This window comes from Capricornis sumatraensis, chromosome 2 (assembly GCF_032405125.1).
Source record: "Capricornis sumatraensis isolate serow.1 chromosome 2, serow.2, whole genome shotgun sequence".
Taxonomy (NCBI): domain Eukaryota; kingdom Metazoa; phylum Chordata; class Mammalia; order Artiodactyla; family Bovidae; genus Capricornis; species Capricornis sumatraensis.
In genome coordinates this window covers 201,752,854-201,776,873 of record NC_091070.1, presented here as the reverse complement: position 1 = coordinate 201,776,873, position 24,020 = coordinate 201,752,854, and the positions used below count along the sequence as shown (strand labels likewise).

At 38.5% G+C, this 24,020-nt stretch overlaps 1 protein-coding gene and 1 pseudogene across 1 annotated transcript in view; one reads left to right on the top strand and one right to left on the bottom strand.

Annotated features, from left to right (window-relative positions):
- The window catches only part of EIF2B3 (eukaryotic translation initiation factor 2B subunit gamma), a 120,102-nt gene that overhangs the window by 73,429 nt on the left and 22,653 nt on the right, over positions 1–24,020 (bottom strand). The window contains exon 4 of the mRNA XM_068965585.1: positions 4,831–4,990. Within this exon, the coding sequence (XP_068821686.1) occupies positions 4,831–4,990 (160 nt within the window). The remainder of the gene's footprint in view (positions 1–4,830; positions 4,991–24,020) is intronic.
- Positions 3,935–4,444, top strand: LOC138072150 (glycine cleavage system H protein, mitochondrial pseudogene; annotated as a pseudogene).

Sequence of the window (24,020 nt, the reverse complement as noted above, 5' to 3'; positions counted from 1 at the left end):
CTTCCCTGTAACTGAAACATTAAATTGCTCCCTGTATTTTGTACATGTTCTTGCTATTGTACCTGTCACACCATGACATACAATTTCTACTATATTTGAACTTATTTCTGTACACTGATTCCTCAAACACAAGAATTTCAGTTTTGAGTACACAGGAGTTTCAATCACTTCTGTTGGACATAATTAGGGGAAAAAACCGGTTGGGGCAGAAAGAATGAGATTGAGAAGAGAAAAAAAGATAAATCAGAAGCCTAAACAGGAGTAGAAGTTTGCTTGTTGAAGTAGAGCTTTGAGAGAAATAAAGGAAGCTGAAGCAAAAGAAATACAGGCTCAGAACTGCCTGCCAACATGTGTTAATATAGAGGGAGCTAAGCTGACTGACAGGTGACAACCAAGTGACAGCTTTCATTTGTGAGATTCTGAAGCACCCTGATATATATTGATCTAGTTTGGACCCAGGTAAAGAACCTGCCTGCCAATGCAGGAGACATAAGAGACACTGGTTCAATCCCTGGGTCAGAAAGATCCCCTGGAGAAAGGCATGGCAACCCATTCTAGTATTCTTGCCTGGAAACTCTCTTGGACAGAGGCTCATGGCAGGCTACAGTCCATGGGGTTGCAAACAGCTGAACACGACTGAAAGGACTTAACACAGTCTGGACCAAAGCTCTGAGAACTAGGGGAGAGTTTGAGAAATACTACAGTGAACTGGGTAAGTTAAATAACACACTGATAAAAAATTAAAATTAAATTTTTTTAAAAAAGAAATGAACTAGAAAGTCAAGGCTGTGGAATTAGAAGCCATGAGTTCAAATTCTGAACCATTCAGTTTCCTACAACATTTTCCATTTCAAACATTCCAAGAGACACGGGAACTGTAGAGATAATAATAATTTTTATCAGAAAACCATAATTTTAATAGCATTAAACAGTTGTATAGAAGAATGCCCAGGAAAAAAAGCCTCTTAGTAAACATGTTATCTGTGATGAAGCAAAATAAATACAATATGTTCTCACTGAAATTGAGAGAGAAGATTTTGGATCTTGGATTTTCTAAGCAAGGGATGGTAAATGGAAATCTTTATACAACTGGTTGGTTGAATTCATATTGTGAAACCTGGATATAGAGGGCCAACTATGCTGTTTCAAGAAGTAGATTGCCTGATTTACAGACATCTCATTTAATTCTCACACAAAAATCCTCAAAAGATTCAGTCTCATTTTACAGCTAAAGAAAATGAAGTTCAGGTTAGTTAGATAATTTGTCCAAGACTGCACAGTTTTTGAGCACTGAAGCCCACTCAGTCTGAATTCCAGAACCTGTGCATTTAATAACCATGCTACAGCAGCAGCTGTTTAATTGAAAAGTCTTGGAAACATTTCTAAACACAAATTAATAGGCAATGGGAATTCCCTGGTGATCAAGTATTTAGGACTCTGCGCTTCTTCTGGCTGGGGCTTAGGTGTGATCCCTGGTCAGGGAACTAAGATTAAATTAAAAAAAAAAAAAAAGGCAATGTAGTGTCAGTATATTGTATATTGCTGAAACTCAGACTCTTATAATACCCATTCATGAATCCAACTACAACTTAGACTCTAATTTTTAGGACTTAAACATCTAGGGCTTGAATATACTTTCTCTTACCTTGAGGGCAATAAGAGATACCTTTATAGGCAGGCCCCTCAACCATTCAGTAGTATCTACTAACTGGTCACCATGGGCCATAACTGAGCCAGATGTGGGGATAAACTAAACAAAACAGACATGACTCCTATTTTCATGGAGCTTATAGTTCAATAGAGGACAGAGTAAGTACAAGAGTAGGGCGGCCATATATAGGCAAACAGGGGTTGAATTAGAGGGTCAAGGAAGGCCTCTCTCAGCAGATAACTTGAAGTTAAGTTGGATTTAGAGTGCATGTGTTTCAGGTAAGGGGAGAGCATTTCTGGCAGAGAACATCACATGTAAAGGCTTGCAGCAGGGGGAAGAATAAGCTCCAAAAATCCAAACATAAATTAATTTGATCCTGCCCTCCTCAGTATCTTTAGTTCCTAAAAATCTGAGAAGGAAGTGGCAACACGAAGAAAGATGGGTCCTGAAACATCTAGCCATTAGCCATTCTCCCATAAGCCAGTAAGAACACTGTTTGGGAAACTTGGATCTAACGGATCCAGACTATTAAACAATATCTGAGAAAGAGAGGACCACTGGCTGTTCCGGCACATAAGAGCAGTCAAGAGGCAGACCAAACATACAATCTGAGAAATTTATGACTCTTAAAAAAAATGCTTATCATTGAAATGCATAGCATTCCATGGTAAGAATTTAAAACTTAGTCCTCAAATACAACAAAATATAGATACTGAGGAGTTCAAAATTTCATGTAAAGAATGAAAAAATCAAAAATATAAATCTGATTATGACATTCTCTTGTTTAAAATTCCTCAAATACATCCCTACTGTTTCAGGGATAAAGTGCAAACTCGTTAGTCTAATCCCTGTATTCTCTCTAGTACCATTTCCAGCTCCCCTGCCCTCCGTACTCAGAATCTAACCATATAGCAAGTTACCAGTTAACATCACACTTTTTCAAAAACAGAAGAGCCACCTTAAAGAAACTTCCAATAACCATGTTGTTACCATTTAAGCATCAATTTTAAAATAAACAGATAATAGTTAATTTAAGATAAAATTATGAAAAGCTACTCATCTATAATGATAATTAAGACATAAAAGCTAATATACAATGTACAAAAAAGTTATTATACCAAGAGTAACTATAGTAAGGTATTTGATTTTTTTGCATTGTTATAAGTAGAGGATTATAAAAAAGAAAACAATAATATTTGTAAAATATATATATGTTTATAAACTCTGACAATACACTTGCTTCTATCTAGTAGGTAGAAAAGGATGAATACAAGGAATTGTGAGTAAGCAAACCAGAGCTCACAAAAGTAGAAATTACATCAAGAACCAAAGGACTGATCCACGTAGGAAGTATAGAAAGAGGATTCAACGATTAATCTGTATCAATGATTGCTTTAATACAAAAAGCACCTAGAAAGACATTTCAATGCTATAGTTCAAAATAATAAATTAACCAAATGTTCTGAAAAAGAGAGCTAAAAGTACAAACTACATTACTAAAATCCTATGAATGAACATTCTAGGTGGCTCTATTAATAATAATCAGATACTAATAAACCATACATAACTTCTAATAATTGTAACAGACCATGTCAATATATAAAGATAGGACAATGGGTTATATAATGCTGGCTAAGAAAAATCTAAAGGACACATCATTCCAGGGGGAAAAAACACATTATAGGAAAAACTAAAACCTATATAAAAGTACGCTCTAACAAAGTTTTTTGGTCATAAGTTCAGTTATTAAAAGTAGCCCAGTCATAGTATGAATGATTCAGCTGAAATACTCTGGGAAAAGTAGTCATGAACTATGCCTTAACTAAAAATCAACAATAAGCCAAAAACCCAAATTCTATAACCCTGGCTGGAGTAGAGTATTATTCCTTTTCTTTTGGATCTGGTAAGATTACTATAACTCTCTGAAAATTAAAAAAATAGCCCACTACTGGAATCCGGGGAAATATCAAGATATGTTGTAATCCCAAGACAAAACATGGTTAATGACTGTTTTGTTTACTGGCTATTTTGGGTTCGTGTTGGCTCAGCTAAAGAATTTGTCTGCAATGTGGGAGACGGTTCAATGCCCGGGTTGAAAGAACCCTTTGAGAAGGGAAAGGCTACCCACTCCAGTATTCTGGCCTGGAGAATTCCATGAACTGTATAGTCCATGGGGTTGCGAAGAGTCAGACAAGACTGAGCAACTTTCAGGGTCATTGGAGCATTCAAGAGAATCAACCATTCTAGAGGTGCCGCGCGGAGACGCTCTGCCCCCGTGCGAACATGGCGCTGCGCGTGGTGCGGCGTGTGTGGGCCATCTTGCGCCTGCGCACCATCTCGGCACCCAGTGCACCCTGCTTGCTGCGGCCCTGGGGACTGTGGGCGGGTACCGTCTGGGCGCTGTAAACCGGCCCTGCTCTGCTGTCGGTGCGGAAATTCACAGAAAAACACGAATGTGTAACAACAGAAAACGGTGTTGGAATAGTGGGAATCAGCAATTTTGCACAGCAAGCTTTGGGAGATGTTGTTTACTGTAGTCTGCCTGAAGTTGAAATGAAGCTGAACAAACAAGAGGAGTTTGGTGCTTTGGAAAGTGTGAAAGCTGCTAGTGAACTCTATTCTCCTCTATCAGGAGAAGTAACTGAAATTAATAAAGCTCTAGCAGAAATCCAGGACTTGTCAACAAGTCTTGTTATGAAGATGGTTGGCTGATCATTCAGTAACCCTTCAGAACTAGATGAACTAATGAGTGAAGAAGCATATGAGAAATACATAAAATCTATTGAGGAGTGAAAATGGAACCCCTAAATAAACTACTTTGAAACAACTTAAAAAAAAAAAAGAATCAACCATTCTAAATGTGCAATAGTAATCTTAATTGCTTAAAGATATCTAACTTGTCATTGGATTTTAATTATTTTTTAAAATGATTTTAAATTAGATTTTTTTGTTTCTCAGGTATATGTATTCAGTTACACAATGCAAACAGTTCTGAGTGCTCCTCTCTGTAGACAAAAGCCTCTTGGATAATACAGAATCCAATCAATAGTTATAAGCTTCTTTACCCCTAGCACAGTGCCTACAGCACAGTCAGTTTTCAATAAATATCTGTTTTTAAGTGAAAGCATGAATGATAATTATAAGAAGTCGACAAATAAATCAAACTCCACCCTCCTTACCTGCTTTTTTTTTCCCCTTTTGACCTGGAACTGGTTCTAAGCTTTCTTGACCTTTTCTCATTAACATGGCAAGTGATGCATCATGAGCTCTGAATAGGTCCACAACCTCATGTAAGGCAACATCTGTTATCAGATCACAGCTCAGGACCAATACATCTGTCTGTCAAAGGAGAAGAGGAAAAGTCAGTATCACAAGGGACAAAGGATCACACAAAATCATCACAGGATAAACTCACAATGTCTCTCTCAGAAGCACACATAAACTGGACACTTGTCCTCAGACCTTTTTCACAGTGGTGGAATAGGTAAAATAAATAGGGTTGTTCTAGCTGAACTGTGTTGGAGGAGGGTCTGGAAGTCCTACCTCCCCTTTGTGTGTGCCTTACTGCTGCTGTCCCTGAGGCACCTCTGGAATCCTGGGCTCTAAGGAAGAGAGTATGAAAACCATCACATTGTCTATTTCTGTGACTATGGAGTTAATGATCTTAAAATTTATATGTCTCTTTACAGTTTAAAAGGTGCTTTCACACAGTCTGATTATCCAATAAGATTGTGAAATGCTTTATTTTAAAGCAGTCACTTTGCTATAATACTAGGAAATAAATAATAGGATAAATATATTATAATGTGCCCCTCTTTGGGAAAACAGTCAAGCTAATAAACCATTATACTACAACCTTGGGTACGTATAAAAGCATTCATTTAATCCTCATAACAATACAAATTCTGCTATTTTAAAAAAGTCTGAAAAACACTGGACTACATTATTTAGGTTAAAGAATAAAGTGAATATCTAGAGAAATTTTTGTAAGTGGCTCCAACTTTTCTAAGACTTTAATTTAAAATCAAGATTCTTGCTTTGGGGGAAAATAGATAATTTCAACTTACATTCTAGGAAAAAGAATCACACTTGCTCAGAAAGTGAGACTCAACCATCAGAATGCCTTATCTTACTGCCTGTAATTTCTTATTCCAAATACAGAATCTGTACTAGGACCATCATTTCTTTTTCTACATAAAACTCATTATTTATAACGTAAACAATTCCTTTTGAAGGCTTCAGGTTTAAGAAGTTCAAATTTGGATTTTTTTCTTTTTCTACTCTTCTACTTATTAAGGCTCTCTTAGTTCTTTCTGGATCTTAACTGAGCTTAAAAAAAAAAAAGTTCCTATAAACATCTTTTTAGGAAAAAAAATTCCTAAGCCTGCAACTCACCATCCAGGAACCGTCAAACATTAACAAATCAGCCCACATACATGCAAGCTAAGGAAGAAATAGCCTGCAGAATCCCACTTCTTGTTAACAGTACTTAGAAAGGCAGGAAGCATGGGCCGTTACTAAAGACATTTCACTAGAGCCGCACAGAAGTTACCCCATCTCATTACAATGAAAATAAGTTTGTTGAAGAAAAAAAATCCTTTCTATTTTTCTAAGTTTCTCTAATAAGATGACTGATTTCTGCAAGCTGACTGTTCCACAATAAATTAAGTTATTAACTGTACTCCAAAGTGAAGAAAATGACCCCAATGCAGATGCTTCTGAAGTGGTGACAATGCTGTCTTGGAAAATTAATGCTGTTATCATTCAATATCTGCAGAAAACAAACCTGTCAGCATAATGAATGCCAAACAAGTCCTGCATAATTGTGAACAGTCTGCAGCCTCATTTTCCTCTCTGCTTTTAGATGACTTTTTGCTAAACTGAATGCGAAATCCCCAAGGAGCACAAGAAACAGAGCCCTCCTCCTAGTGTCTGGTTGCCATCTGTTCTCAATGTGAAATGAAAGGATTCAGTCTGAAAGGGCAGAACCTGGGATACAGATGGAGGTGCTATTCCGTCAGGCCCTCTTCCTGCCTGTTCCCAAAGAATGCACCACTCTCACTGAGACCAAACACATTCTTGTTCTCTTTGCAACTGCATTTCCAAAGGAAAGTCTTTGCTGACTGATCAATGTACTTTGTTTCCAAGGCTAGAAATCCTGGAAGAAGAAACTAAAGTCTAAAAGGAAAATGAAATCATCCTTATATCTTTTTAATACTGTTCATTTTTGTTTAATAAAAGTTATAATTGTAAGAAAATAAATGACTATTGTTTTAATTTTTATTCTAAAAATGTAAAGGCCATTCTAGAAATGCAAATGTTCTTCTACTAACTGGAACCCACAGAGAGAAAGAGGAAAAACTCTTAAAAAGAGCCAGAAGTATTTCTGATCACGTGTGACCACAAACCATGAATAAACATAGACTGTTTGGACTGTGAAGCAACTGTGTATCTGAAATGCAATTAACTTGAAAGTTCCTGGGAGACATCAACCCTCAGTTGCCTTGTGTTCTTTTCTAACATCAGAGTATGTGTCATCTGCAGAGACCAACTGGCATCTCCACAGACCTCCCTATTCACTATCCTATCAGTCCTCAGTAAGCTTTACCCAAGCCTGCTCCTGTAAAGGAACGAGGGCAACATCAAGGGTGAAAAGTACAGTTCTAAAGGACAGTAAATGTGTGCATTTTTGACCAAGTGGAAACATACAAGGTCTTCAAGGGAAGGTAGAAGATAGCACTTTAGTGTTCAAGATACCTCAGAATTCAAAACTTGAGCTGCTGCCGTTAGTCTTGGCTAAAGCAAACAAATAGAGCTTAGAAAACCCAATTACCAAGCCACGGCAAAGTCCTGAAATCTGTCATTATAAGAACATTTTCAATCAAGCCAAAACCACTGAGTAAAACTAGAAGAAAAAAACAAAACCGGATGTATGCATGTGTGGGGATAATGGTAGGGTAGGAGGTGGGAAGAGCTACTGGGAATAGCCTCTTTTCTTTTCCTGGCAGCTGTTCCATGATAGATTGTTATAAGTAACACAATCTGGCAAACAATTTCCTACAGCAAGAAGAAAGAAAAACACACTTACTCCCCTGGAAAAAAACTGTCAGGGTAAAGTAACTACCATGCTTTTACCCACTCAGCACTTCCACAAACAATGACTATGATCCAAATCACCACCCAATACCCACCCCTGCCAATAAGGAACTAATGAATTCAGCTATTTGGTGCAACTGTGAATTGTCACAATTTACATTTTTCTATGTGGTCCAGTTCCAATCCAATCTCCAAGAGTAGTTTGGTGCTTTAATAATTCAGTTCAGTTCAGTTTAGTCGATCAGTCATGTCCGACTCTTTGTAACCCCATGGACTGCAGCACGCCAGGCTTCCCTGTCCATTAACAAACTTTGGAGCTTGCTCAAACAAACTCATGTCCATCGAGTCTGGTGGTGCCATCCAACCATCTCATCTTTTGTCGCTCCCTTCTCCTCCTGCCTTCAATCTTTAATAATTACCCGTGGCTAACTGCAATAGAGATCTCACTATGCTCAATTTTCGTTGAAAATGCCTGGAAAAGATTCACAGTCGTCAGTCCCCAAAGTGCTCACCAAAGGGCCAGCTGCCATTTTATTTTTTACTCTGGTTGGATGAGCAGGTGCAGGAAGGAATGACCAACTTAGTAATGTAAATAAGAAATGTGACAATCCTTAGGCTTTCAACTAAATATCCTTCCTCTGTTCCTTAACTTAATCACAGTATCACCACCTTCCAGGATCTGAAGTCAGAAAGCTGGCCAGAGCCTAGGATTGAAGTCCTCTTTCTCCGGCCAAGTTCCCCTACCCCATCCCCATATTTCACTGGCCCCAAGTCTTCCTCTTTTATTTCCATTGTCCTGATTTAGGCCTCAAAATATTTTTCCAGTATCTTAATTGGTCTCTCTCACTGCAATTTTCCCATATTCTAATCTGTACTCCAATTTCCACTGCTTCAATTTCAGTTTTCAGTTTAGTACCTCAGTCGTGTCCAACTCTTTGTGACCCCATGGGCTGCAACACGCCAGGCCTCCCTGTCCATCACCAACTCTGAGAGTCTACCCAAACTCCTGTCCATTGAGTTGGTGATGCCATCTAACCATCTCATCCTCTGTCATCCCCTTTTCCTCCTGCCCTTAATCTTTCCCAGCATCAGGGTCTTTTCAAATGAGTCAGCTCTTTGCATCTGGTGGCCAAAGTATTGGAGTTTCAGCTTCAACATCAGTTCTTCCAATCAACACCCAGGACTGATCTTCTTTAGGATGAACTGGTTGGGTCTCCTTGCAGTACAAGGGACTCTCAAGAGTCTTCTTCAACACCACACTTCAAAAGCATCAATTCTTCGGTGCTCAGCTTTCTTTACAGTCCAACTCTCACATCCATACATGACTACCAGAAAAACCATAGCCTTGACTAGATGGACTTTTGTTGGCAAAGTAATGTCTCCATTTTCCTTTTTTAATATGCTGTCTAGGTTGGTCACAACTTTCCTTCCAAGGAGTAAGGGTCTTTTAATTTAATGGCTGCAGTCACCATCTGCAGTGATTTTGGAACCCCCCAAAATAAAGTCAGCCACTGTTTCCACTGTTTCCCCATCTACTGGTCATGAAGTGATGGGACCAGATGTCATGATCTTAGCTTTCTGAATGTGGAACTTTAAGTCAACTTTTTCACTCTCCTCTTTCACTTTCATCAGGTGGCTCTCTAGTTCTTCTTCACTTTCTGCCATAAGGGTGGTGTCATCTGCATATACTCCCAGCAATCCTGATTCCAGCTTATGCTTCATCCAGCCCAGCATTTCTCATGATGTACTATACATATAAGTTAAATAAGCAGGGTGACAATATATAGCCTTCATGTACTCCTTTTCCTTTTTGGAACCAGTCTGTTGTTCCATGTCCAGTTCTAACTGTTGCTTCCTGATGCATATAGACTTCTCAAGAGGTAGGTCAGGTGGACTGGTACTTCCACCTCTAAGAATTTTCCATAGTTTATTGTGATCCACACAGTCAAAGGCTTTGGCATAGTCAATAAAGCAGAAATAGATGTTTTTCTGGAACTCTCTTGCTTTTTCCATGATCCAGCAGATGTTGGCAATTTGATCTCCGGTTCCTCTACCTTTTCTAAAACCAGCTTGAACATCTGGAAGTTCACGGTTCACGTATTGCTGAAGCCTGGCTTGGAGAATTTTGAGCATTACTTACTAGCGTGTGAGATGAGTGCAATTGTGCGGTAGTTTGAGCATTCTTTGCATTGCCTTTCTTTGGGATTAGAATGAAAACTGACCTTTTCCATTCCTGTGGCCACTGCTGAGTTTTCCAAATTTGCTGGCATATTGAGTGCAGCACTTTCACAGCATCATCTTTTAGGATTTGAAACAGCTGAACAAAACTCCATGAGTTTTGTTTGTAGTGATGCTTTCTAAGGCCCACTTCACTTCACATTCCAGGATGTCTGGCTCTAGGTAAGTGATCACACCATCGTGATTATCTTGGTGGTGAAGATCTTTTTTGTACAGTTCTTCTGTGAATTCTTGCCCTAAAGTAGTGTTCTCCAAACAAAAAGATAAATACTTATCCATTTATTCTCACTTAAATTTATTTAAAAACACACAAATCACTATAAATGATAGAATATACTCTTTCTATAACATATAAAAAACGGATACTTTTAAAAGAAGAAATAAAATTAAAAGAACTAGTTGTTGTGTTTAGTCTCTAAGTCATGTCCGACTCTTTGCAACCCCATGGACTGCAGCATGCCAGGCTTCCTTGTTCTTCACCATCTCCTGGAGTTTGCTCAAATTCATGTCCGTTGTATCAGTGATGCCATCCAACCATCTCATCCTCTACCATCCCCTTCTCCTCCTGCCTTCAATCTTCCCCAGCATCAGGGTCTTTTTCAATGAGCTGGTTCTTCACATCAGATGGCCAAAGTAGTGGAGCTTCAAGTTCAGCATCAGTCCTTTAATGAATATTCAGGGTTGATTTCCTTTAGGATTGTCTGGTTTGATCTCCTTGCTGTCCAAGGGACTCTCAAGTCTTCTCCAGCATCACTGTGCAAAAGCATCAATTCTTCGGCACTCAGCCTCTTTATGGTGCAACTCTCACATCTGTACATGACTAACTAGAAAAACCATGGCTTTGACTATATAGGCCTTTGCCGGCAAAGTGATGTCTCTGCTTTTCAATATGCTGTCTAGGTTTGTTATCTCTTTTCTTCCAAAGAGCAAGGATCTTTTAATTTCATGGCTACAGTCACCGTCTGCAGTGACTTTAGAGCCCAAGAAAATAAGAACTAGAGATTCTAATATTTTCCTCTGGGACTCCATCCTGCACACCCTCTGGCTCTGAGAACACTCTATTTTGGAGATCATCGCTCTACAGGATTAAGTTCAGATTCCTTACCATGACATTCAGTTCAGTTCAGTTCAGTCACTCAGTCGTGTCCGACTCTTTGCAACCCCATGAATCGCAGCACGCCAGGCCTCCCTGTCCATCATCATCTCCCAGAGTTCACTCAAACTCACGTCCATTGAGTCGGTGATGCCATCCAGCCATCTCATCCTCTGTCATCCCCTTTTCCTCCTGCCCCCAATCCCTCCCAGCATCAGAATCTTTTCTTCAAAATGTGATTCTACCTACCTAATTAGTCAGCCTCTCTCCCACAATCCCCCCTCCACACAGTTAATGTTAATTTGCTAGAGTAAACTGCCAAGAATGCTTTCCCAATTCTCTCTTTCCACTGCATCAAGATTCAGGTCATAGTTACTGGAAAACAAAGAGTCAATATATTGTCTCATCTAGAGATAAGGTCTTTTCTGATCCATTACTGACCTTAAATCACTAAGCTGTTTTTTCTCCATCTAGATTTTGATCTTCATAAGGAGCTCTTATATCTTTGTATCCTCAGAATTCAACCTGCTACTAGCAAACAAAAGCATCAGTAAATACTGGCAATCTTCTTGTTACTTCCTTCTCCTTGTTTAAACTGACTCAAAGATTAGAACATCCAATTTTAGATGTTTAGAAACAGCATACTTTCTGACAGAGCTGAGTGTCCTCTGTAGAACTTGTGACTATTTGGAGTTAGGGCAGGGATCATAGAGGTAACTTGGCAGCTTCCTGAAGCAATGAGGTAGGGGCAAATCTGCTGCCTCCAAAGAAAAGGCAGAGATGTCTGAAAGGAAAGAAATCAAATGCCATTGTCCTGGACAGCATGGCTAGAGGGTGATATGCCAGATTTATAATTTTTAAATGCAGGTTCAACATTAACAGTTATAATAATTTTAGCTCATTCACCTTTCTACAGTAAGTTTTCCTCTTCAGGTTAAGAACAAATGGAAGAATTCTACTCATCTTTCCTATGCGAAGCTAAAAACTAACTGAGAATGTGTTAATTTCTGTTAAATGAGTTCTACATAAGAATGCTGACTACATCTCTTCCAGGATTTAGATATCTACAATTTAATTTTAATCTCCAAATGTACTGATATTAATAGAGAAATAACAAAGGCTTTTTATTTTCTCAAATCAAACTTTCACTTTGAAATTATCTATTATTCTGAATTTATAATAAATAACTTCATTCTTTTTCTTTGTGTCAGACACACATATGCCACAGGATAAATGTATCATTGCTCCATTTCAAGACCACAGAGTATGCTCTTACAATTACATTATATATTTTCTGCCTGTAACTTGAATATTAATTTTACCCTGAAGTATATGACATAGAAAGTGTCCAGTTTACTTAGAAACCTAAAAGTTTGGAAGATCAGCAGAGGGTTGTGAAAGAGGAGCATTTATAACAATATGAGAAACAAACAACTGTCAAGTTTAAACAAACAACAAAAAAAAGAAACTAAAATCAGAATTTTATCATCCCTAAGAAGTAACTTCTAAGATTGGACATGTTTACTTTTCCTATTAATTACACATGTGACTCTGAATAAGTCATTCCCTCTTTGAGCCTCAGTTTCCTCATTTATAAGATAAAAGCCTGCACCAACTTTGAAGCCCTTCATGGCACAAAACTGTATGATTACCAGGGTCAAGCTATTATCAATTCTTTATCTAGAGCCATATTCTGGGTTCAGTGGCATTAATAATAGTGGCGACCTTAAAGTTCACTTTGGGAATCTTCATGAAAGATTAAATCATGTTAAATGTAATTTTGAGGCTCACTAAATTTAATTAAACTTGAAAACTTTCTGTACAACATGGGGAATACAATAAATATTTATAATAACTATAGAGTATAACCTTTAAAAACTGTGAATCACTATGTGTGTGGTGCGTTCAGTCATTGTGTCCCACTCTTTGCAACCCCATGACTGCAGCACACGAGATTTCCCTGTCCTGTACTATCTCCTGGAGTTTGCTCAAATTCATGTCCATTGAGGTGGTGATGCTATCTAACCAACTGTATGCCTATAACCTATACAATATTTATGTCAATTGAAATATACTCAATTAAAATAAAAAGCTTGAATTAATTCCAAAGTAATAATCCATGTATGGCAATTCTCAGTTAATCAGAGAAGTCAATTAGGCACAAAAATCCATAATAAGCTAACCATTCTGGTTAAAGAGATGTTACCATCCAAGTTCATTCATTAAAACGTGTTTCTGAAAACCTTTTTAGCAATAGCCTGATGAATCATATACTTTTAGAATTCTGATCCATAAAGATTCCAGTTTGGAAACTAATTACAGTCTACTGCTACCATCATCAGTTCAGTTGGTTCTCTAAGGCTATGTTATCTCTAAGTTGATGGCAAAAACAAGTAACTTAAAATTGGACAGCATTTTACCATTTACAAAGCTTTTACATATATTTGAATTTAATTCTAAATTCACATAATTCTAAAATATCAAAATAGTTAAACTCATTTTATAGACAAAAAGTAGGCTCAGAAATACTATGTGATCTGCCCCTTTGCCATCATATTGCCTTCCAAAATACACACCCCCCCAAAAAAATAGTTGGTGCTAAATGAATCTACTTCTTTATACATACCTATTTTACATTTAAATTCGGTCAGGCATCTTGCTGCTACTGCTGCTACTGCTAAGTCGCTTCAGTAGTGTCCGACTCTGTGCAACCCCATAGACGGCAGCCTACCAGGCTCCCCCATCCTTAGGATTCTCCAGGCAAGAACACTGGAGTGGGTTGCCATTTCCTTTTCCAATGCATGAAAGTGAAAAGTGAAAGTGAAGTCACTCAGTCGTGTCCGACTCTTCGCTACCCTATGGACTGTAGCCTACCAGGCTCCTCCGTCCATGGGATTTACCAAGCAAGAGTACTGGAGTGGGGTGCCATTGCCTCTTGCTACTTAACACTAAATCACAGCTGATAAAAAAACTAGCTGAGTTCAGTTCAGTTGCTCAGTCATGTCCGACTCTTTGCGACCCCATGAATCGCAGCACGCCAGGCTTCTCTGTCCATCACCAACTCCCGGAGTTCACTCAAACTCACGTCCATTGAGTAGGTGATGCCATCCAGCCATCTCATCCTCTGTCGTCCCCTTCTCCTCCTGCTCCCAATCCCTCCCAGCATCAGAGTCTTTTCCAATGAGTCAACTCTTCGCATGAGGTGGCCAAAGTACTGGAGTTTCAGCTTTAACATCATTCCTTCCAAAGAAATCCCAGGGCTGATGTCCTTCAGAATGGACTGGTTGGATCTCCTTGTAGTCCAAGGGACTCTCAAGAGTCTTCTCCAACACCACACTTCAAAAGCATCAATTCTCCGGCGCTCAGCCTTCTTCACAGTCCAACTCTCACATCCATACATGACGACTGACTGGAAAAACCATAACCTTGACTAGACGGACCTTAGTCAGCAAAGTAATGTCTCTGCTTTTGAATATGCTATCTAGGTTGGTCATAACTTTTCTTCCAAGGAGTAAGCGTCTTTTAATTTCATGGCTGCAGTCACCATCTACAGTGATTTTGGAGCCCCCCAAACTAAAGTCTGACACTGTTTCCACTGTTTCCCCATCCATTTCCCATGAAGTGATGGGACAGATGCCATGATCTTCGTTTTCTGAATGTTGAGCTTTAAGCCAACTTTTTCACTCTCCACTTTCACTTTCATCAAGAGGCTTTTGAGTTCCTCTTCACTTTCTGCCATAATGGTGGTGTCATCTGCATATCTGAGGTTATTCATATTTCTCCTGGCAATCTTGATTCCAGCTGGTGTTTCTTCCAGTCCAGCGTTTCTCAAGATAGGTTAAATTACAAGATACTTGAAAACTGTAAAGTACTGTATGATTGTAAGACTTGGCTTTTATTGAAATTAAGAAATCTGTGATCATTTTGTAATGTATAAAAATATCAAATCATTATGTCGTACAACATGAAACTAATATAATACTGTAAGTCAATTAATGATACTTAAATAAAAAATTAATAAATTGCTCATAATAATGACCTCCAAATCATAGGATGTAAATAATACCACTGTCACTGTTCAGGTCACATTTCTGAACATAACATTTTAAAAGAGACTGACAAATCAGAGACATCAAAGGAAGTTACAGGGATGCTGATGGGTCTGAAAATCATGAGACCTAGCAATCCTTAAACAGGAGAAGAGAAGAACTTAGGGATCCCTCATGCCACATGTTGGGGCCAAAAAACCAAAACAGAACAAGAGGAGCACTGATGAGTTCAACATTACTGAAACGTTCTAGTATCTAGAACCTCATGAGAAATACCCACTGGAGGCTTTCAAACAAAGCATAGCATAATCTCCATGGGAAATAGTCACGAAACAATTCTTGTGAAGGGTAAAAGACTAGATTAGATGTCTTTATAAACCTTTTCTAATTCTAAGGTCCTAAGAGTCTACCACTGATAATTATAAAAGCACCAAAGGAATTTTTAGGACGTTTTGTCTGTTTTGCATACTGTCCTCCAACCAAAGGGCCCAGAGGGAAGTAGGCAAACTCCTTACACATTACCATTTCCAGCCTGTTTCTCTCACTCCATTATCCCAGTTCATGACATGAAGCAAATGACAACAGACAAAATCATGTATTTGTCCATGTTGCAGCTATGGAACTCCCTTGTCAGCTCTTCTTCTTCAGGTATTATGAAAGTTTTAAAGTAAAGATGATAGATTGAAAAAGCACAACTACAATTTCCTTTCTCAAAATATCAATGAAATAGTAGTAATAAGATTTTTTAAATGGGCACAACCACACAAAAAACAGGAAAATGGGAGAGGAGACAACATTGAAAAAAATGACTCCAGTCAGTTGTAGGAAAACTGAGAAAAGTTTTCTACAAATTCAGTTTATACCAGACTCCCCAAAGGGCTCAGAAACTGATATGAGTATATAGCTAGGAAGGGAGAAGTTAAAATTAAACAGGTCCTTTGAAAGATCCCTCTTTTCTATTCTGCAATCCAACTACTGCATGGGTCTCAACGTGGCAGATGGCTGAAGAGAATAAAATAGAGGATATCTGGACTGGGGTAGCATAATCACAACTGGCAGCAGGGAGAGGGGATGTACCTTAGAGAAAAGGAGGGATTTTAAAAAGAATGCATACAGGATTCTCAGACACCCAATTCCCCTCCCTGCCCCAACCCTAGTCCTGACCCTCACGTCTTCACCTTTCAGGCAGCATAATTTAATAGTTCTCTCTGGGAAATCTGACTAGTCTAAGAGGAAAAAACCTAAAAATACAAATATAAGAGATTCTCCTGAAACACCCCAACCACATTATCATATTACCCTATAGTGAAGCTCACAGTCAACATACCCCATCCACACATAAAACTTGAGAAAAAGATAAAGAAATGGAAGATATAAGAGAATAGATAAGAAAACTAGAGTACCAGTCTAAGAGATTCATTATCAGAATAGTAGGTTTCCAGAAAAAAAGAATAGGGGAAAAAAACCACATAAGAATCATCAATAAAATGATTTTTTAAAGGTCCCCTAAACTGAAGGACATGAAAATCCAAGTTGAACAGTTTCACTGAGAGGAGGGCTCGCCTGGATAAAACAGATTCACATGAAAGTACATCATCGTGAAATTTCAGAACATTCAGGACAAAGAGAAGATGATAAAAATTTCCAGAGAAATAGGTGATCAGATTTATAAGGTTAGTAATGATAAAACTTTAAGACTTAACAACACTGGAAGGTAAAGACAATGGATCAAAGTCTTCAAAATTCTTAAGGATCAGCTTTTCAACTGAGAATTCTATACCTTGTCAAACTTATCAATCAAGTATGAGGGTAGAATAAGGAGATTTTTCAGGCTGGCAAAATCTCAAAAAAAATTAGCTCCAAAACAAATTTTGTCAGGAAGCGCTAGTAAGTTTTTCAGAAAACAAGGGGAGTACAAGAAAAAGGAAAATAAGGATTCCAGGAAACTGAAGAAAAAAGGCAAAGTAAATCCTCATGATGATGAAGGGAAATGACAGAATGATAGCTGAGCACCAGGCATGGAAGGCAATCACTACTACTCTGGGAGAGACTTCTTTAGGAAGATGAAATTGATAGAACAGCGAAAGAGTCTAAATATCTTAGATGGTTAGACAACTAGTAGAAAGGTTGGGGTTACTCAGTAAGTGCATAGAAGGACTTCCTTGGTGGTCCAGCAGTTAAAGACTCTGCACTCCCAAAGCAAGGGGAATGGCAGGGAAGATCTGGCATGCCCCATGGTGTGGCAAAAGAAAGTTCATAGAAAATGAAGCCTGGGAAAGGACAAGCTATGATAATTACCCTTCAAGCAAAAAAGAAATGGTGTGGTAAAGGAAAAAAACTGTAGATGACTACAAGGCTCAACAGTATACATGGTCAAACTACACAGTCAAATAAACACTAAATATTTATCTTCTAAAATTACAACATAACTATGTTGTTGTTGTTGTTGTTGTTGTTTAGTCTCTAAGTCACGTCTGAATCTTTTGTGACCCCATGGTTCCTCTGTCCATGGGACTTCCCAGGCAAGAATACTGGAGTGGGTTGCCGTTTCCTTCTGCAGGGATCTTTCTGACCCAGGAACCCACGCTTCCTGCATTGGCAAGCGGTTTCTTTACCACTGAGCCACTAGGGAAGCCCATAACTATATCAGAAGGAGCAAAATCCTCATGCTTCATAGCAGGGAATCAATAAACAGTGTCTATAATCGAAAGTAACAATTTAAGCATGTTATCTAGAGATACATGGGTGAATACCAAAATAAGTAGCTAAAAGAAGAGGATGTGATTACCTTTATGGAAAAGGCTATGAGAAGAGGCAGGCAGGGCACTAATATTTTTAGGAACAAACTCTGAGCTAGAAATACTAAGTATTTTTTTTGAAAGACTTTAAAACTATCTTCCTTTCATTCCTTCTTTTATCACCTCAGTAAAATGTCAACATCCTCATTGTTAGGGTTCCTTGACCTCACTTCTGATTATTTTTTTCTCCACTTCACTCAACCGTTTTGTCATACTCTATTCCTTGGCACTACCAATAATTGCACTACCTCTAACGTCTCATTTTAAAATATCCTAATAATTAAGAAAACATACATATATTGAATCCCTAATGTGACCAGGTGTATTATCTTCCTACTTTCATTAGATACCTTTCTCTGAAAGAAGAGAGGTGAGCAAGATGCCAGCCCTACCCACCAGGAGCTCACAATCCAGTGGGGAAAGGAGTCATGTAACCAAAATTAAAGTACTGTATGGTAAGTACTGTAATGTGGGTACCTACAGTGTTCAGGGTTAGACCTTGTTTTACTACAGAAAGAAGTCAAACATGAAAACTACTAAAGTCAGGTGATGAGAGGTAGCAAAGGTTCTGGATTCCACATGGTACCCACATGTATTATGCAAGGTGAAAATTTAATATGCTCTTAAGTATTTTTTTTACAGTAAAGTTTTCATAAAATTTGTTTTGAAGTTAATAGTCCTCATTCTTTTTTCAAATTAATTTTTATTGGAGTGCAGTTGCTTTACAATGTTGTGTAATTTCTGCTATATAGCAAAGTGAATCAGCTATACATATACATATATCCTCTTTTTTGGATTTCCTTTGAAAGTCTGTATTCTTTTCACTATGCTACCCTACCCCTCCAATAAAATAAAATAACCCTCCCTCTGGGATAACTTGCTTGGGACAGAGGCCTAGCAACGTCCGTAAACTTAAGGCTTGGTGGGAACTTACAGATGTAAATAAAGTGAACGCCAAGCAGCCAGTGTTATGATCCCTCTGGTCTACAATCACTGAATCTCATCCACTCACACTTAGGCTCACATAAACATCTGTGTCTATATTAAAGGAGTAAGAAGCTTGTTCCAAATGTTTATGAAGAGCTTACCTCTGTTATTCATTAACAAATATTGAACATCTTCTCTGGGCCTCTCTGAGAGGTCCAGATATAGTTCTTATTCCACAGTCTAGTGAAGGGAGATGATGCTATAACAGATAATTTAAATTCTCTCTATGATTACAGAAAAATGGCAGCTAATCCAGTCTTAGAAATAGAAAGCTAGGGAAAGCTTGTTGGAGAGGATGATACCTAAGGTAAGAGCTGAAAAAAGGTTGGGTAGCTACAGGCTACTTCAAATGAACTCTGCTCATGCTGACAGAATGCTTACTGACTTCCCACAGATTGTACACATGGGTCCATTTCACTGGTCAGGCTATGGTTACCTTATGATTCAGAGCAGGATAGGTGGTCCTGCCAAGAGTTTCAAAAAACCTAAGCCATGTGGGCTACTTGTCACCCAAGGTATTGAGAGCTTATGATGACACCCTGGGCTTTCTATCATAATCCTTATTATCACAGTTCCCTCCTACCCTACAGCCCTCATTCCATGAAAGTTTCCCAGTAGAAGGAAAGAGACTCAAAGGAATCAAGCTCACACAGAACTTGAAAGTTTTTTCTGGCTACTGAATGTGGTACAGGGCTGCAAAATCCTATCCTATAGACCAGAGTTCCAACAAGGATAAGATGAAAACATTTCAAGCTTGTGAATACATATACTAAATTACTACAGTCAAAAGAAAAGCTCCATCGAGATTTCCCAGAGCAGGGGTGGGAAATGGGAAAAAATGTTCAAAAATTCTCTCAATTAACTTTTTAACTCGTTTCTGTTATAACTCCTGGGCTTTTCACTATGCCACCAGTAGGTTCAGCAAAGGCATATTCGGGGATATACTGAGGCCCTTCCAGGCAACCTCAGCCCACCAAAGCAGTCATAAGAAGGAAAGTTGCCATTTAAAAGTCTTCAGGCAAGTTGGGGCCAAGTTCTCAGATGTTACCCTGTACTCATTCTTTTCAAGAAGATAAAAATCTGCCAAAAACAAATCCCTGGGCAAAATGAAAGGTTCCAGGAAAGAATGACAGAGATTTATAATTTATTACAGACATCAAACACTCAACTGAAAACAACTTGCACTTAGCTTTTTGAACATCTAAAAATAGCACATACGCTCAATCTTTCTAATAAGCTGTCTCTCCAATGGGGATTTCATCAGCATAGTTTGTTCTTTGTTGTAGCATGCTAGGTGTTTCATAAGACATATAACAATAGTTCTTTTTTGACATCAAAGGACTTAAATAGCTTAACCTCTAACTACTGTGTTGGTATTATTATCCCTATTTTCTTGGCTGTGAAACTGAGGCAGAGGGTAAATGAGGCTTGCCTGAGGCCACAGAAAGATTCTTGTCTAGATTAAATAGAAAATTATCAGCTCCACAATCTCTAAATTAAAGGAAGCCATGAGACCTGCAATATAAGTGCTTTAACCACAGGTTACAGAACATCACTGTGGATTTAGTCTGCTGAGGCCTCTCAAATATACTTCACTAACCTGTTCTCAAAACATGTACCTAAGGGATGGTGGCATTGTTTCTAAAGCACAAAAATGGCACCAAAGCCTAGTTACTTCAGACAATCAGACGAGCATCTAATGTAAGTCAGGCTCAATGTCCAAGGACTCAGCCAGCTTTGCTTTATGTGGTGATCACAGACTGAATCCTTACTTCCTGCACAAGAGACAGTGCTCCTCCTGCGCAAGAAGAGCCAGGCTTCTTGCTCATATGGCTCTAAACAGGACAGAAAATTTCCCTACAACACTGGGTCTCCCTCCACTTTAGAAAGATATCAAGGAACAAAAGCAGCACTCTTGGAAGACAACATAGTTCCCTGAGTCTCGGTAGGAGATTTGCTAATTTTTAATGTTTTACATAAAAATATTTAAGAGTTCTACACTAAATCTCATACTTTAAAAGAGTTCTATATATAAAAATAACTATCAACCACACAAAAAGAAGAGGAAAATATAATTCTGAAAAATACCAGACCACTGAACTTGTTCTAAAGCCAAAAGTCTAAAGTAGACTTTTGGACTACATGATAAAGTAAAAAAAGCATGGGCATCTGAAATGCACAAATGCATCTCAAAATCCAGGACTGGGTTCTAGCTCTGGCTCAGCACCTAACCAGGGATGGGATTTGGAGCAGGTTATTTAAGCTCTCTGAGTATGAGGTTTCTCAACTGCAGAACAGAGTAATACCATCTACCTATCAAGGTGGCTGTAGGGATCAGAAACACAGGCCAGACACACACAATAAATATGAAAGATTTCCTTTGCAATCTTAAGAGAAAATGTTCTAGGTAACGCCACAGAAAATGAAACTTACATCCTGATATTTAGCCAATAAATTAACTCCCTACTTTAGAGTAGTCTCTAAGAACAGAAGTAAATTAATTAATTTCTCAAATGTACTCATTTTAAAGCTTTAGCCAATTTAATTATCCCTAAAAGTGCTCAACTGGCTGCAGAGAGAGATCTTGTGTGAATAATCAGCTGTTAATACAAAGCAGGTTGCTGTTGCTTCTCACTTTCATCTTTCATCTACTTTTCTGTTCTCTTCCAAATTGTTCAACTTAAAAATAAAAGATCATATTAACCTTAAATGGATATAATTCAGGCTGCCATCCAGAAAGAGTGAAAAGGCTGGCTTAAAACTCAACATTAAAAAAACTAAGATCATGACATCCAGTCCCATCGCTTCATGGCAAACAGAAGGGGGAAAACTGGAAACAGTGACATATTTTATCTTTTTGGGCTCCAAAATTAATACAGACAGTAACTGCAGCCATGAAATTAAAAGATGCTTGCTCTTTGGAAGGAAAGCTATGACAAATCTAGACAGCATATTTAAAAAGCAGAGACATCACCTTGCCAACAAAGGTCTGTATAGTCAAAGCTATGGTTTTTCCAGTAGTCATGTATGGATGTGACAGTTGGACCATCAAGAAGTGCCGAACACCAAAAAATTGATGCTTTTGAATTGTGGTGCAGTCCCTTGAACTGCAAGATCAAATCAGTCAATCCTAAAGGAAATCAACCCTGAATATTCATTGGAAAGACTGATACTGAAGCTGAAGTTCTAATACTTTGGCCATCTGATGCAAAGAGCATCACATGGGAAAGACCCTGATGCTGGGAAAGACTGAAGGCAGGAGGAGAAGGGGATGACAGAGGATGAGATGATTGTATAGTATGACTGGCTCTATGGACATGAGTATGAGAAACTTCTGAGATATAGTGAAGGACAGGGAAGTCTGGTGCTGTAGTCCACGGGTCACAGAGTCAGACATGACTTAGTGACTGAACAACAGCAACCCAGAAAGAAAAAAAAGAGTACCAATTAAGTTATTTAATTGATAAGTTTTATTTTTTAGTACATCTCAAAAAAACATAGACTTGAGTATAAGTTTTAAAGGTATATATGCTCAACACTGGGTGAGGCCTTCAGATTACAGAACTTGGAGGTAAAAATACCCTCTCATATCTCAGCTTTGTAGTAATTCCTCCTTCATACTAGTAACATCTACATTTCCTCATCTCCACACCATCACAAATTCCTATTCTTCCTACAAGAATCAATTAGAAAGCGTCAATAAGCAGAGCTAAGCAGTTTCCTCTGGAGGCCGCACAGTACTGTAACTCTGTGCTCAGCTGCCCAGTCGTGTCTGATTGTTTGGGACCCCAGGGACTGTAGCCTGTCAGGCTTCTCTGCCCATGGGATTTCCCTGGAAAGAATACTGGAGTGAGTTGCCCTTTCCTCCTCCAGGGGGTCTTCCAGACCCAGGGATCAAACTTGTGTCTCCTGCATCCCCTGCACTGGCAGGCGGATTCTTTACCACTGAGCCACCTGGGAATCCCACCATGTTCTTAACCCACTCTAGTACTGCACTCTCAAATAAAAGTTCAATTTCCAAGGAGATAAGTGCCATCTGACTGTACCCAGCAGACATGATTCTATTAATCCCTCAATTAGTCAATGCACTTAGGGGAAGGCAATTGCAACCCACTCCAGTACTCTTGCCTGGCAAATCTCATGGACAGAGAAGCCTGGTAGGCTGCAGTTCATGGGGTTGCTAGGAGTTGGACACGACTAAGCGACTTCACTTTCATGCATTGGAGAGGGAAATGGCAACCCACTCCAGTATTCTTGCCTGGAGGATCCCAGGGATGGTGAAGCCTGGTGGGCTGCTGTCTGTCGTCTATGGGGTCGCACAGAGTTGGACATGACTGAAGCAACTTAGCAGTAGACTTTGGCACCTAATGTACAGTCTTTCTTTCCACCTGAAGTGTAGGAAAGTTATTCAACCTCTATGAGTCCTACTTTCCTCACCTGTAAAATGGGAACAAAGATTCAGCTTATATATACACGTATATATATAAAATATTCTTAAGATGTATTTATATATTAATTCAGTTCATATATATATATATTCTTAAGATTCTTTTCCATTACAGGCTATTTATTACAAGATCTTGAAAAAAATGTAAAAACAAAAAATATGATTCAGGAAAAGTACACTTAGCTATAAGGGGTCTTTTGTGATTCCATACGAATTTTAGGATTTTTGTTTAATTTCTGTAAACAATGTTACTGGATCTTTGACAGTGATGGCATTGACTCTGTAGGCTGCTTTGGTTAGTGTGGACACTTTAACAATATTAATTTTTCTAATTCATAAATATGGGATATCTTTGCAAAAAAAAAAAACAAAAGAAAAAATGGAGATAAAGACAACATATCTCAGAGTGTAGTTAGAGGATTAAATTAAATAATGCATATTAAGTGTATAGCATGGAGGCTTCTAGTGTTGGAAATCTCATGGACTAGGAACCCAAAAACAGTTATAAATACCTAAAAATTATGGATAAGGTACTAACAAAAAATTACTCCAAATGTATTCAAATTTATGAGAAAGAATAGGAAAATACCTTGAAAATTTTGCTGTTATTGCTGAGTTGCTAAGGTGTGTCCAGCTCTTTTGAGACTCCATGGACTGTTGC